At 41.3% G+C, this 16,300-nt stretch overlaps 2 protein-coding genes across 2 annotated transcripts; one reads left to right on the top strand and one right to left on the bottom strand.

Moving 5' to 3' along the window:
* On the bottom strand, positions 1-1,075 carry LOC145701724 (potassium channel subfamily K member 10-like). The gene is made up of 4 exons (XM_081778941.1): positions 1,044-1,075; positions 666-997; positions 127-245; positions 1-69 (listed from the first exon to the last, which is right to left on the bottom strand). The coding sequence occupies exons 1-4, from the start codon at positions 1,073-1,075 to the stop codon at positions 1-3; spliced, it is 552 nt and encodes a 183-aa protein (XP_081635067.1).
* Positions 1,076-13,353: 12,278 nt separating this feature from the next.
* On the top strand, positions 13,354-16,194 carry LOC145701723 (acid-sensing ion channel 1-like). Its single transcript, XM_081778940.1, has 9 exons — positions 13,354-13,453; positions 13,886-14,056; positions 14,433-14,753; positions 14,795-14,846; positions 15,003-15,102; positions 15,637-15,679; positions 15,741-15,788; positions 15,844-15,905; positions 16,038-16,194. Exons 1-9 carry the CDS (start codon positions 13,372-13,374, stop codon positions 16,152-16,154), a joined length of 996 nt encoding a protein of 331 aa, XP_081635066.1. The 5' UTR covers positions 13,354-13,371; the 3' UTR covers positions 16,155-16,194.
* The last annotated feature ends 106 nt before the right edge of the window (positions 16,195-16,300 follow it).

Below are 16,300 nucleotides of genomic sequence, written 5' to 3'. Positions count from 1 at the left end.
TTAGAATCCGTAGCTGATTTGGTCCTTGATGCTATTGACTGCTCTTTTGATATCTTCCGAAAGAACACGCTTACAAAGGGTTGTTTGAATTTTGCGACAGGATTTTTAGACTTCTCAAAATTCAACCCAACACGTTAAAATTCCAAAATAAGGAATTCCGATCAAGCTGAAAACGAGAGTGAAGACCTTTCCAGTATTCGTCGATGGAGCTATATTCCCGTAGCCAATCGTTGTTGCTACAGTTCCTGAGATAGAGCTGAAACATGAATGCGGGAATTATCCGACCTGAGAAGAAAAAGGCAGACTCAAAATCCCAGCGCGTCTCGCACGCTTCGTTCAGTTTCTGATAGTGATGTATGCCGAACTGAGCACTTTGTTTCAAAATTTTTCGCAGAGTCCTTGTTTGGATCTAACGTGCGCTCTAAAACCACGAGAATCGGGAAATTGCTACTATTGTGTTTTTTAGTTCATCGGAGTTCAAGCACTATTATCGTCAGATCCGTTCCTGCCAGATATCGTGAATACTTCTTCGTCGAACTTTGGCTTCATATCTCCTACGGCCATGATTGATTTATAAAAGTCGGATAGTTGGGGCGCTACTCGTGGACAGAAATGATGGTTTTACATCTTGTTAAGAAATAAAAAAAAATTTTTAAATAAAAAACCATTTCCAACGAGCTTCAACTCGTCCGTCAAGTGATTAAATGCGGCAAAGGTGCATCCAGACTCGAACCACTCCTCGAAAATCTCCACGAGCTCGGGATCGAAATACCCTGCCTGCCTATTAGCGGCCGCTACTCTTGGTATTCCGGAGCAGTACTTCAAGTTCAAGCCCAGATCGAAAATGTACTCGTTTCCAAAACGGTGCGTCTCTTTGATAAGTTCGTTCTTTGCGATTTCGCATTTTTGGTTTTCTTCTTGGTGCTCAACCTTTTTGAAGATAAGCGCTCCAATAATTATGTACACAACATAGCCAATAAAAAGACAAAGACTTCGCCTTAAATCCGTTTAGATTCAAACTATCTCAATCAAAAAATAATTACCTTTGCCTCAGCTGTCGCTTCAAAAATCTCATTCTTCTGTTTTTTTCTCTTGTAATGGCCTTTCATATTCTACGATGACCACATTCACTCGCCGCAAACTGCAATTTCAGCACTCAGCAGAACCACAATTTCTATCATTTGCGTTGATTTTATTCGCGTTCAAGAAATGTATATAATATGTAAGAATATTCAGCCTGAAATCATTCAGCTTCGGTAAATGGTGGCGATGATTCTTTTCGTCTCTCCTCTTCTGTTACTGTAGCTTTTCTAACCAGTGCCTGAAAAAGCGTTTTGATATTCTAACGAGATTCACTGAATGCGCGTCAGTTTTAAACTTTAATAAAGTTTGGTGAGTTTACTTCAACTCGAAATCTCAAAGTTAGAGATTCAAGTGGAGCCTTCAAACTTAAAAGTTCATCATTTTTGATGAAAATCCTATAAATAGGCGTGTTTTTACATAAAAATGACACAACAGTCTTCTGGCAAAAACTCCATCTTTCTAACCTGCAGATGTCCTTTCCTTCCTCCCTCAGGATTTTGCAACTGCCTTGAATCATTTCACCCAGTCGACACGCACTTCCACCGAGGCCATCTCGAGCTTCCATGTCCTGAATCGTCGAAATATTCAACCTCGATTCAACTCAATTAGAGAAAAATGCTCTTACGTGCCTGGAGAGTCTGCCAAAATAACTCTTTGACTGTTGCAAATGTTTGTTTCTTGATAAAATTCAGGGTGTCCAAATCTGTCATTTGCGCTGCGCTGTTTAACCCTCGGACAAAATCGGCTTTTTCAAGAAGTTGGGACTCGTTTTTCGCATCTGAGACTAACCAGACAACAAACGTGATCAATTTCGGATGAATGAGCTCCTTCGTGGCACTAGAAATGAACTTTTTGTTGAGTTTTTCGAAAGAAAATTTACCAAAGAAGATTGTCAGTGGCTTCAAAGTCGAAGAAGTTTTCGATGTTCGAGGCGTAGATGCTTCTGGAAAGCTCTATTTTCTCATCAAAGGTACTTTTCCATCGGTTTTAGATCTGCTGGTCAATGAGCCTGATAATTACAAGCTTATTGAAACCGCGAACCGATCCTCTTAGTAACACCAGCGATGGTAAAACAAGCGTCTGCGACCTGGCGCTGGCTGAAGACAACGCGATTTGGTTGCAAATCACCATCACTTCTAAAAAAAATCAAATCGAGCCGGATATTTTTTTTAGAACCCAAGACAGAAGCCATATTCGAGCAGCAGGTCATCATCAGGGCGCGAGCCATAGGAAATGAACAGTTGCTCCCCAGCTTTGATCGGACTGCTTTTTGGGTGAATAAAAGTCTTTCAACGAGAGTCTTATTATCCAGAGACCAAATCCTGATGCACGTGACTAAAAGTCGTCCTGTATTGTGATCGAATTCGAATTCAGCATTGTTGGACCGACTTAATCAGGAATCAATAAATTATGCCAATAAATTAAGCGCCGAATATTTCACCTTTTTCCTCAATTTGAAATTTCTAACAGAGAAAGTGTAAACTTGAATAAATGCTACGTGTTATGAATGCTTTGAATAACTACGATCGGTTTTGTGAAAAGCTGCGTTCCACGTGTCGTACCTGTGGTTGAGCATATCGAACCAGGGTGCTCAAAGGATTCGATAATTGCACTTGCAAAATTCGAGTAATTAATCCAATTACCAAATCACCACATTGTTTCAGAATCACAAATCCTTGCCTAGTGCCGCGCGGTCAAATTCCGTCCCTCGCTTTTTTGGGGTTGATTTCTTTCTGACTGTTTTTATTGCTATTTTCGGAAATTACAACGAGAATTTTGACGCTCTTTTTTGAACTTGAAGATCTGATTAGTCGAATAAGCGAGTTTCAAATTCATGGTCAACCAACTCGATCTGTTAATGATTGTTTTTGTTGAATTTCTAGCCATTTCACGAAAATAATGAAGGGTTCCGAAAATGTTACGTGCTTAGCTAGTGATGGCTCAACAAGGATGATGGTGATTTGGGAAACCCACGTTCTATGTTTGTACTAAAAACCGCGCGCCCGAAAAAGTTCATTAAACAACTCTAGTTCGAACACAGTTTCAGAAACATTTGGAAGTTCCAAATTGAAGTAAATCGCAATCGATTTCAACCCCTTTCCTCAAGCCAGCGGTAGTTTTTGTACTCTTGAATTTTTAACCCATCTGCGCAGAAAAAACGAGTTCTAATTGAGGATGATCTCAGAGAGCCCCGTCAAAGTTAACCCTGCTTTATATTTTTAGCTTCTATAAGAACACAGGATCATCTTCTCATCCTCAGACTTATAATTGCTGTCGCCCAGAGCCAGTCCTTTTTCAAATTTAACAAATTGATATAATATTTGTGTTCATGAAATTATGCAATTTCATCTCTTTGAACTCAAAAAATAGATCTTCTTTAAACTTTTCCTTCCAGTTAAGCGTTATAGGCAGACTCTGCCTTGCCTTTGCAACAAGCTGAGCCACCACACTTGGTTTTGAAAGCATATTTCACACTGCTACCGAGCGGTAACCCTAACGTGTTGCTGGCTTCCTTTCCTTTGACAAATTTTCGGCGTGTTTCGGCTCTTTCTAAAGGGACTCTAAAGACCTTTAAAATTGGTACTTATCAATCTTCTGACTATCCCATTCATCCTTAAAAGCGATCCAAATTAACGGAAAACACGTTTTCATGTTTTCTGTACGAAAAAGTTGCGTTTTGGCAACATGTTCCGCTCCACCCGCTTTAATAATATGCCCTTGTTTTTTCACTAAATTTAGGTCGTTAGCTGTCTCCTTTTCCTATCTTTCGCTGCTCGTTCCCGCACCTGCAGTGGAAGATATTGAAGCTACAATAATAATAGTGAAACAATAATACTAATAATGATGGTTGCATACCAAAGAAGGAGGAAATGTTAACGGAATCGTAAAATTTTTCGGCAATGTTTCTTTGCTTGGATCTATTACTCAACAAGAGATAAATTGCAAAAAGCCGCGGAATGTTTCGAACCCGCATTTCAAACTTGTTTCAACCCGTTTTTGCTTTTGGAAGGAAATTTCAAGATCCCATTGCCAGGAAATCGTAAAAATTAGAACTCTCTCCAGCCGCGCGCTGCATCATCAGCCAAAGAATCAGCAAATCTTGGACATCGACTTTTTCCGTTCTTTCGCTGGGTGGGATGGATTCGAAAGCTCCGGCGATGGAAGGGCAGTTTTCAAGAACATAAACTCCAGTAATGATGAGCGAGGGAGGAATGATGATGACTTTTTCGGAAACAACGACGGATTTTGAACAACCAATGCCTCGTCCAGTCGCCGGAAAGTTAACCAACTCGAGACGTGGGCATATCAAACCGCCTTTCTTTAGGTTCTCCCTTCGTAGAAAATAAACTTAAGAGAAAAAAGAGCAAAGTGAACTTTCTTGAGCGGCAATTACAGACCGCAGCTTTTTCTCCGCCCTATCAACTCCAATTCCACTCACCATCTTCTGACAATTTCTCTAAAATAAAAATGCGAACTGCATAATTTAACAAAAGACATAAATAAATCGACTGCCCAAAATTGCCCACCTGAAGTGATAAGCCCCGTGAGAAACAAAGGAAAAAAGGGCGAGTCAAATAAGTTCGCAAATGCAAAATCTGCGGAAATTTACTCATCGAAAATTACAGCACACGTTCCACTATGTTTTCGCTCTGGCGACACAGTGTTTTTTCAAAGGGCAACCAGGCTTGTTGAATTCGAAAGAATGGTGTTCCACGCGAGTCTAGACCTCTCATGTTCGTCAAAAATACTCTTATTTAGGCGCCAAGTTGGAATTGTAAAGTTGCTTCTTTCGACTTTTCAACTAAAGTTCATCAAAATCGAGTTCAAAACAGACGTAGCTTTTGTAGCTTTGTGGCTTTCTTTTACATGAAGATTTGCCGGAGCAAGAAGATCTCCTGTAAGAACCCAAAAGTCTGGTTTCTAAATTTTGTTCAACAAAAAAGTTTGGCTTTTTAGAAAGCCTCGGAATTTCTCAACATTTGGCGATATTATCTCAAAAGGAAGTAGACTGCGCTGGGTCGGTTCCATAAGCCGATTCCGCAACACCAAAATTCAGATCATCTCGGATATTTGGCCGATGTCTGATAAAAAGAAATCGACAGGTCCCGCGAATTCTGGCTGCAAGTGCCACGTGCAGGTGGATAGACGATTTTTCGGGGATATAAATGGATACCATAGAACATACAATTTCGTGAACGTCGTTAATCCAGAGACTGCACTAATTAAACTATTCTAGATCAATAAGGGTTGAATGAAAAGGGGAATGAAACCGAATTCTTGCAAATTTTGAGATGCCAAGTTCGATAATGTCAATTTCCGATAATTAACGTATCTCGCGTGGATTAGAGTTTGCATTCCCCCTCGGACTCTTAAATCGTCCCTAGGAGCCAGCTCACTTTTGATACCTTCGGCAGAAAGAAAGAGACAAAGAAGTGATGAAAGAGATACGTTTTCATGAGCTGTAGGACGTTGCTTCGTTGATCCCTTGTTTTATGTTCTCCTCGATGTCCAACTCCAGTGCTTGGATGCAAAGTATGTCCACCACGACAAGTAAGCTTGAGGTTTTTAAACAGTCAGAAATTTTTGTTAACGCAGCGACAGATGACAGCTCGGAGTCAACAAAAAGGTAATCGACATAAATAAAGTGCAAGCAACAAAAGACTCCAAAAATTCGCTTGAGAAAAATAGCCGTCTGAAAGAACTTCTCGTCATTTTGGCAGAAAGAAGAAGCTTTTTAGACAGTTTTTTAAATCAAAAAAGCTGTCTGAGAAGCGAAATTGACGCTAAAATGACGACTGCTTCTATAATATTTATAGATCAGCTTGATATAGGTTCAATTTTAAGGAACTTAAATGCTATGTCACAAAGCCTGTATCGCTTAGAACGGAGAATAAACTTAAAAATTAATCGCTCAATTGATTTCTATCCATTTTTGTCGGCGATGAATCGGCCAACCCTCGGATGATTTACGAGAGCGAATATACAAAAACCCCTTCTGAAGGAGGTCACTTAACAAAGTAGATTTGGAAAATCTATTTTGGAAAAAATCCCTTGGGCACACGCCGCGAGCAATTTTACAAGGGAAGTGGCTTAGCGAATTGGTTATTTACCAATTTGCGTTTTTAACATTTCCCAAACGGAGAAAGAGATTTTGTCGAGAAGAGATGACTTCTCAGAAACATCGGTACTCTTCGCTGGATAAAAGGCACATGTTCAGAAGGAACCTCCTAAGGGAGCGGGTAAGGAAATCGAGACCGCAGACAGTGTCTTCTAACAGAAGTTAATCTTTTTCTGACACAATTTAAAACGGAAAATAACGGTAACTCGCAGGCGGATTCGGCTGCCAAGTGAAATTAGATCAAAGTCACAAGTTCGTTCGAATGAAGTTTCATGAAGAACAGCAAAATTACTTCTGACAGTCTAAATCTAAATTGAGAGCAAAAATCATCAATCAATGAGTTTGAAAGCTCTGATCTTGAACATGCAAAATGAGTCAATATCATATTGGCAATGTGCTTTTGGTTATTCTTGCTCAAGATTAAAGCTTTCACGATATTTATTAAGAAGTCTGCATTCTGAACAGTTTCTCCATATTGCATGTAGTACAACATACTGTAGTATAGGGTTTGCTAGACTCTCGCCCACGTTATCATTATCTGATCGAGCGCAACTCCGGTCGAGCCCGATCAGAAGTGGCATTCGTAACTTTTACCTCCTCCGAGCAACTCGTTATTTATTTCCAACTTTTCTCTACAAAATATACAGCAACGATTACTCTACTACCGACTCTTCCTTGTTGTCCTTAGAGATTAGCAGGCATTCTTCCAGTGGGAAAAGGCAGTATAGCAGACTCCTTACAGTGGTGTCAAGAAGACCCAGATTCTGGAAAAGTGACGACTTCTCCGACGAGTAAATTTCGCCGTTTCGACCAATCAGAGACCGCGGATTACGAATCAACTCCTAATTTTCCTTGGAACCGCTAGAAACGCCGTTTCAAGAGAAAATTACGAAAATTACGAAAACAGAAATTCCCGCCGCGCACAAAAATTCCGTTGGCCCTGATCACCGCCATCCGAAATCGCCGCGAGAATAAAACAACAAACCCACGCACCGAGCAACGGAACACGCCCGCGCTACTCCTTCGCTCACCACACACACACCTCCAACACCTCGCGCGCGCCACCACGCCGCCGCCTAGGCCCCGCCGCGGACAAGTGACGCAACGCCCACCTACACACGCGAAAACGAAACACCACTCACTCTGAAAATAATCAGAAGACACAAAGCCGCGGAAACTAAAACAAAAACACAGAAGACAGAGAATTTTACGAAAACACTTCCAGCAAGAGAAAATTTGCCAAGAGAAGACAAGAACTCCGAGATCGACAACGCGTACATCGGCACCTCAGCGTCATTGTCAGTAACCGTAAAAAGTTGCTGGCTATTTCTGAGGGCCCAAAAGGTAAAACTTTTGATCAAGATCTCGTGACTTCGCACATTTTGAGCTATGACCGACAACGATCCGGGATCAATATACGAAGCGGGCGTCCGAATCTCACTACTTCTGGACATGAACCGCGACCTTGAGAGTCAGATACAAGCTGACCCGGCGAAAGAGCCAGTCTTGCGTCCGATTATCAACAAAAACATCTTGGAACGGGACCGGATAAACCAAATGATGGGAACCCTCTGCAAACACGAACTCAACCGTTCCCAGTCTTTCGCCCAAGGTCACCAAACAACCGCGGATTATCGAGAAGAAGCTCACATCACAGCCACATTTACACGATACATGACAGACACCTCCAAACTCGATGGAAGTTCACACGCAGAATTTACGAACTTCCTGGGCCGACTTTCAATATTTTACAAAGCACACGTCGAAGGTCACGCAAGCAGACTACAACCATTCTTGAACTGCGTTTACTCACACCTCGATATCTCCATCGAACGACAGATCGGTGAAGAAATCCTCCAGTGCTCAACCTGGGAAGACGCAAAGACAATTCTAGAAAAAATTTCGGCGATAGAAGCCACTTCTTCCTCTCCTTATCCGAAGTATGGGACATCGAATTCGACCCTACGAAGCCAACCGCGCACTACGCCGCGGAAGTCCAGAAAAAGATGAGAGAGGCGAGAGGGGCGATTAAAGCCGCTTTCAAATCTCACAAAAATCGAGACCTAGAAGCCGATGATGTCTTCGAAGTCATAGAAGCCATGCTGCTCTATCTTCAGTTACGATCCAACGAGCCTGAAGTTTTCAATCAGATTTCTCCTTCGCTGAGTAACGTCTTCTCAATAAAGGAACTTGCTCGCCTGGCACAACAAACGATCCAAAACAGAGTTGACACTTCTGTCTCCGTCAACTTCCAAAAGAAGAAAGGCGGGAGATGGAACAGGCGAAAGAAGAGCCCGAAAGGCGGAAACTCGAATAGCGAAGATACCGACTGCGACGACAAATCCGAAAAGAAAGTGATGAAGACGACAATTGAAGAACAACTGGAACCATTCCAATACTATCAACTGAAGTCGAAGAATTCAATCAAGACTAACTTCGCAGCTACAACCATCACGGTGGACTCTAAAAGTTTTGACACCATGATGGAGGTAGACAGCGGAGCTGCTTCTTCTACAGTTTCAGTCGATTGCGTACCCGACCAAATTCTCAAACAACTCCAACCCTGCCCATTCGACATTTCTGGATTCGACCCCAAGTCACCGCCGCAAAGGCCACTTGGTTTACTGGATTGCCGGTTCTCCTTCAACGATGGACCACAAATCAAGGTCGAGCTGGTGGTTACGCCCGCCGGTTTTCCGAATCTACTGGGCAGAGACGTTCTCGACAACGCAGCGATAGACGGACTCGCTGTCGACAACAAGTTAAGAACTCTTACGTTGTATTTCGACAACTCTTTTACGAAGACAAAGTCCCAAACGATAAAACTCAAGGGTGTGGCTCATAGTAGAGTCAAGTGCTTCCGAATCACCCACAATGAGCGATCTAAAGCTACCAACGTTACCGCGGACAACAAAAAGTTTACGTTAGCTGCATCACCGAATTCCCGTGACCAAGGATGCCCAGCGAAGCGAGTAAAAGAGGTGCTACACATCACATTTCCGGACAAGAGCGACAAGTCACACCAGGTAGATGAGGCTTCGCTGATTCGGAATGGTCAACCGGGAAAATTTCCGTTCGGGGCGGAAACAAAAGTACCCCTCCAACAACCGGCGAGACTCCTTGGCCGAGACATCACGCAGTCTGAGGCTAGGCCAGGCCCAGAAAATCTGTTGAAACCGCGGATGATGGAACCCCCAGGGAACTTAAAGGAACTCACGTCGGTAATTGAACCCCTTTCGGTTCGACCATTTTTTGAAACGACAGTGGGAGAAAAGAGCGCAACAGACAGCTTTTCTCATCGCATTGTGCCACTTTACTCAGTCAGAAACTCGGCGACTGACACAGCCGTTTCCAAATGGTCACAAAACGCGAATCTCGCGCTACAGGAGCTACAAATGCGATTGGCTCGCCCTCCAAAATGGGCATATTGGTTAGCCGCGGATTCCAACACTCACAAAGAACACTTTGCGATTGAATGGGGATGCGAGTGTCCGGAGATGATGCTAAATGGACGCCACTTCTACCTGCATTCCGATCGTCGCCATCTGCTCTTTCTACAAAACGGTAAGATGCTGGATTTAGCTTTGGCCAGCATCACCGAGCACAGTGGTCACGCTTCTCGACGACTCGACAATTTGAGATTCATCGACGATTTCGAAATGGACCGTAGTTTCCCTCACCTCACCTCGACTATCAAGTCGAAGGCTCATCAAATAGCTCAACCGCGAATTCCACCTCCAAAGAAATCAACTCAATCGGGTTCATCGTCTCAGGGGGAGAGGAGTTATACGCCCGTCAAAAGGTCTCAGGTTCAGACTATCAACCCAGATATCTCGCCTGTGAAATATGCCGCGGATGTTACTACTGGTGGAACCACCTGGGAAATCACCATCTCCGAATCAGCCCATTCTCAAGCTCTATCTACCCAGAACTTAGATGTCAAGTCGCGTGATGTGGCAGATCTAAATAATTCGTCAGAAAATGTCGCATCACAAAAGAGACCCACTCCAGTGCAAAAACGACGTCAAAAGCGAACTCGACCCGAAGCTTCTCCGAACAGTACAGTTGTCGAACTGCATCCGAAAGCGCCGCGGACATCATCTCGAGTGAAAACCCAAGTTCAACCGATGAACATCAATAGCTCCAGCAGCAAGAGCTACAACTATGCGAAAAATGCCGCCCCTTCAGGTCCAACAGAGCTCGCTCTGTATCATCGACCGGGGCCTGAAAAGGTTAGACTTTATCACTACAGACCGTCGCCGACCATTTATTGAGCACAATCCCTGATCCAGCCGATTCGCCCGCTCGCCATCGCTAGAAGAGCTACTCAACATATTCTGGTCTAGATTCATGCTTTTTCTCCCACGTGGTTTTTTAACGCAGAATCGAACCCAGAATGTAGCATTTTCTCAAGATCCTGTTCATTAGATGCGTCAAAGTCTTTTCCTGCCACTATTCTTATCATATGCTCAAGTCTCAGGGGGAGTATAGGGTTTGCTAGACTCTCGCCCACGTTATCATTATCTGATCGAGCGCAACTCCGGTCGAGCCCGATCAGAAGTGGCATTCGTAACTTTTACCTCCTCCGAGCAACTCGTTATTTATTTCCAACTTTTCTCTACAAAATATACAGCAACGATTACTCTACTACCGACTCTTCCTTGTTGTCCTTAGAGATTAGCAGGCATTCTTCCAGTGGGAAAAGGCAGTATAGCAGACTCCTTACAGTAGCATATTTTAAATTTATACAAAAGTAACGTTTCTGGAAGAAATCTTCTTTTGATGTAACTTTCCTGAACATCGTCCCAAAGACCTCACTCAGTGCAAGCTCATTTATCAAGCGCTCCTCCGTGCACTTTTCTCGACTTTGAACTTAGGGATGAAGCCGCTTCGAATGTACAGTACGAGCGGCGATGTTCCTGTCAACACGATCTTCCAGAACCCGACTACGACCACGTGTACCTTCCAAGGCATTTGTTACGCTCATTTTAGATGTCTCTGAGTTCGTATTCGTTTTAGACAACTGCCCTCTTTTTCCAAAGTCAAGTGGACAAATTTGGCCATGTGTAATTATCAGTCGTAACTCGGTTAGAGCACGAACAAGTGGCGAACTTCTTTATCAGCAGCAACAGGGGCTCGTTTAATAACTCAAGTACCGCATTTATCTAATTTAGCACTCTTACTAAGTGTAGCAATATTTCGCTTTTACTAATCACAATCAAGAGTAAAAAAAATAGACGGTACTTTGCTTACCACGTTTTATGCGTCAATCTTTGAACGCAAGTTTTTTTTCTGGAAAAGTCGGTATTTTTATAGATCAACATATTATCAAGCGGCCATCGAAATTACTAATCCCTGCTCAGAAAACATATCCATCTTCTTACGCAGTTCCAGCAAACGACTATTTTTTCAAAGCAAGCCCGCATTTTGAACACAAGGAACTGGCTTCAAAATCAACAAAGAGAACAACTTTTTCTTATTATAAAAAGCCAGTTGAAGATTGTAAATGAGCAGATAGGCCGAATTGGAAGAAATCAGCGTGATGTTGGTACACTAACAACCCCAGGTAAGAATTCATTAGAGCATATTTTTATCTTTGGTTTGGCTTTTGGCCTGGTGCTGATTTATTATTTTGAGAAGTGGCAGAGTCGGTTGCAAGCTCAGACGAAGAAAAACGAGACAACATTTGGCTAGGTGGCCACTATCGGTGATATTGTGATATTGATCACAAAAATGTAAAACCTAATCCGTAGATTAATCGGGGGCTTATTCCAAACAGGAACAAAGTGAATATTTTTCTGCCAATTTCAAATACATTTACAACCTTTTTAATATTTCTCGGTCGAATGATAGAGAAGCTTTTGCGTTACAATAAGAGAAAAAGTGTACTGTAAAGAGCTTTTCAAAGGAGATTTTAAAGCATCATCATTGATAAGAATTTAACCATTTTTAAGATTTTCAAAAATGAATTTATTTGAAAAAGCTAATCGAAGTCGCGCACATTTCGAGCTGCTTTCGGAAGACATTCTAGTGGAAAAATAGGCAGAAAGGCATCTCCAAATGCTCCTCTAGAATTTCGTTATCGTCTAAAATTTGATAAGGCTGTGTTTACTATTGCTGTAGTTGAGCTATTTTTTCTTGAATAGTTTGGGGAGCCCGATCAAAGGGCGTCAAAGAGAAAGAAAATTATTGTCTTGAAAAATAGCTCGGCGGGGGCTTATCATCGCTTGTCCATCGGGTAAAGATAACAACGTTGTACGAGTGCTCGAGTAGCTCGACGCTGCACGGCATTTCGAATATTTGTTACGCCGGACGCATAGACCTCAAGAAGACAGTATGGGCAGTTGTCTTCATGGCAGCTGTGGGCTTTTTCGCGACGCACACGCTCGAAGCAATCCAGCGGTTTAGGGAGTAAGTTAATCATTTAACCAAACCAAAATTTCTTTTACAAAACCAAGTTTAATTGGCGAATAAAGACGATAACAATAAGATTGATGTTCAGATTTGATTTTGGGGTTCGTTTTCTTTCAATTGATATATTCTTTTTTATCTAATATTTTTATTAGACGACCTCATACAACCATAATTGATGAGCTGGAGAGCGAGGAGCCAATGGATTTTCCCTCGCTGACGATTTGCAATTTAAACTCGAACCGCCTGTCGAAATTGACCGTTGATGATATCTTCCATATCGGGTTCATCAACGGCTTAATCACGAAGAACAGAACGTACTCTCCTTTTCTACAGGATAATACTGGCAAGACTCTCTCAGGAACATGTTTAAAAGAAAACTGATCGACCTTGCGTAAAGGCAAAAGTGGCTATTTCCCGACTTGAGATAACAAAAGTACCCTTTTTGTTTGTCTATGAATAATTATTCAGATGCACGTTGTGGCATCGCCTTTATTTTGAGATTATCTAAACATCTCCAAAGCCAACCTAAAGGAGAAAATCGCAAAAGTCGTCAATGGGTACCAAAGATAGCGGTTTCATAAATAAATACTTAGTCAACGAAGTCATAATTGCTTTGGGACAAAGCCCTTGACTCTAATTCGTCAATAATTAACCACGTTGGCCTTGACTTTAATAACAAGTTATTATTGATAACTTAAAGTTGAACTTGTGCTTCTCGAAGTGAACCGTCTCAAAGTCCAGCTGCCCAATTTGACATGTTCGAATATGCAGATCGGACTGGACACGAACTGAACTCTGTAATCGTCGACTGCAAATATCGCGGTGAGACTTGCAAAGGTACAGTTTTTAACTATCTGATTGCAACTTCCAACTTTTCCAGGGTAAATGATTAAGGACCCCCGTCAACAATTTTCCTCAAAAAATCGAAAATTTTTAAACAGCCATTTTTGGCTTCTGAGTGTACCTTGAAGTTTAATACATCATATAAACTTGTTCGGAGCAATTTTCGACCAAGAAAAATCTGATTTTCTAGCAAAAATAGGCCATTTTCATCACTTTTCGTCAAATAGTCCAATTTTTTAAGGCGATTTTGAGGTTGAAGGAGTCGAGATAGACCCCCAAAAAATGAAGCCTCAAAATCGTTTTTTCACCCGTAGAATCTATTTCCGGGGTCAAAATTTTGAAATTCCGAAAATAGATTTTTCGAAAATTGTTGACGGGGGGGTCCTTAATGAAAAGCAATCGATTCGGGAAAGAGGATTAATTTAGGAAGCGAGTTCTGGACTACTATTTTCACGCGCCATGGAAAATGCCTAACTTTCAACAATCCAGCTGATCCTTCAAAAATTCTCAAAACGCTCAAAGGTGGAATCGACAATGGCTTGGAAGTTCTTCTCAATTTAGAGCAAGAAGAATATATCCCCGTGTGGTCTGACAATGGTAACTATTTTTTTTTATTCAAAAGATTTAATAAGAGTTTAATAAAGGGCACAATTCGTTTTGAGGTTAATCAAAAATAAGCTTATCTGATTGAGGCAAAATATTATTCAAAATCGACAAATTTGAAAATAGGTGCTAGGGTTGATTTCGTCTAAGAGGGACAACATCAATTATCATTTGGGAACAAGGGTCGTGTCCTCCACTGCTCCCTTCCATTTATAACATAATCTTTTTCCCGCGATGACAGTAATTCATAATAAACTTGGCCAGTGCTCGTTGGATCTAAACGAACTTGAATTTTGACATCTTTTCTAATCAGTTATGATTTAATATGTTTGAGATGAAGCGGTTTTGAATAATTTCCATGAACCTTTAGATGAGTTGTCCGTTGAAGCGGGATTCAAAATCCAGCTCCATTCTCAACTGGAACCGCCGTTTCTTCACGAGCTCGGTTTTGGAATAGTTCCTGGCTTTCAAACTCTAGTAGCGACTCAAGAGCAGCGAGTGAAATTTCTACCGCCTCCATGGGGAGTCTGCAAGGAAAACAACAACAAAGAGGACCACAAGTATTTTGATAATTATTCAATATCAGGGCGGGATCCTAATCAGATGCATGATAAAATTCTCCACCCAATCGACCTCAGACACCTTTCACTTTTATTGAATTTGTTAGTAGCAACTCTTGGCCACGCTAGCCGCAAGAATAAAAGTTATCTAAAACAGATCCCATCTGATAAGCATGCCGGATCACGTGCGAAACAAAACAGGTGCTTGCGAAATGCGGTTGTAGGTGAGTCGTAATATTTATTCCGAGCTTATTCAAAAATACACGCCCTAAACAAAAATCGTTTGTTGCATCCTTTTAAGGAGTTATTGGGTCAATTTTAATTGATAAAATGACTGATTCTAAAAAATTATCGCTTGCTTCTGATTAATAATAATTTAGAATGGTTCATATGCCCTTCTTGCCCGATGAACCTCCACGCTTTTGTCAACCAAATAAATGGGAATGTGCTGATCAAGAACTTGATAGTCTTACTTCAAAGGTAATTTCTGTCAAAAGAAGTTTAGAGGTTGTGAAGTAGAAACGTTTTATATAATTATATCCACGTTGATTTTTTTGGCATAAAATCGTTTGATTATTTTGAAAGACGGGCTCCGCTCATCGGATTATGGGCGTTCAAAACACTTTTAACATCTCAGTAACTAAAAATCATAGTCTGAAAAATTTTACCGAAACATAGACGATGGCGAGGTAAATGAACAATTTTTTTCATCTCCATTCAGTCTTCACCAAATAATGCTGATTTTTAATTAACATTTAAAAAAGATAAAATAAGTGATTCTTAAGTTTGCATATCATATTTTAGATGTTCCACTCTGAGTGTTATTTGAATGCAAGGGTCAAAACTGGGAAGCGAATAACTTGAATTCAATTATTTGCTTCGCCATTACGTTTGTTTTGACAGAACCCCTAGCATTTTCTTTGTGTTTCAGATATGAACCAAATGTGGGCATGGATTTGAATAAGTGGAAGTGAACGTAGAGTTCATTTTTCTGGAATATAAAGCAATTTTCAGGACAACTCAAAGTGCGTATGCGCCACTCCATGTGATGTCCGTCGTTATTCAAAGGAACGGGTTTATTTTCTTGCGAGTCGTTTCCTTTTCTTCAAAATGTTGAGCCCTAGAAAAGGAAATTTCGTTGCTGAAACTACCGTCGAACGCGTCAGGTGGGAGCATCTTCTATTTTGTCATCGACCAAAGGAGAAACAACAATTATTTTAGTCGAATATTTGTCGGCGAAATACAAGAAGCCGCAGAACTACATCAGAAAAAATTTCGCAAAGGTAGACACTAGCCCTTCCCAGCCTCACTAAAATCCACTGATTGCCACGTGCGTTTGTTGATGCTTTCGCAAAGTAGGACAAATCCAACGCAGAAATAATACGGCGTAAATTATTGTTAGCTATTCCATTTAGTTGAACGTCTTCTTCGAAGCGCTCAACTACGAAAAGATTGAGCAGAAGAAGGCATATGAGTTCGGAGCGCTTCTGGGTGATATTGGTGGACAAATGGGCCTCTTTATTGGCAAGTGAAACAACTTTTTATTTTTTGTAATTTAAATTCAAAACGTGGCGCGTAACGCGGACCTCTAGAACAATAATTAACACTTAATTACTCTCCATTTTTGGTGATGATGCTTTCTTATCATCTAATTATAAAAAATGCTACAGTAACATTG

This window comes from Oikopleura dioica, chromosome PAR (assembly GCF_907165135.1).
Source record: "Oikopleura dioica chromosome PAR, OKI2018_I68_1.0, whole genome shotgun sequence".
In the NCBI taxonomy this organism is placed as follows: domain Eukaryota; kingdom Metazoa; phylum Chordata; class Appendicularia; order Copelata; family Oikopleuridae; genus Oikopleura; species Oikopleura dioica.
Note: the sequence above shows the minus strand (reverse complement) of the source record. Positions and strands in the feature narration are given on the sequence as shown.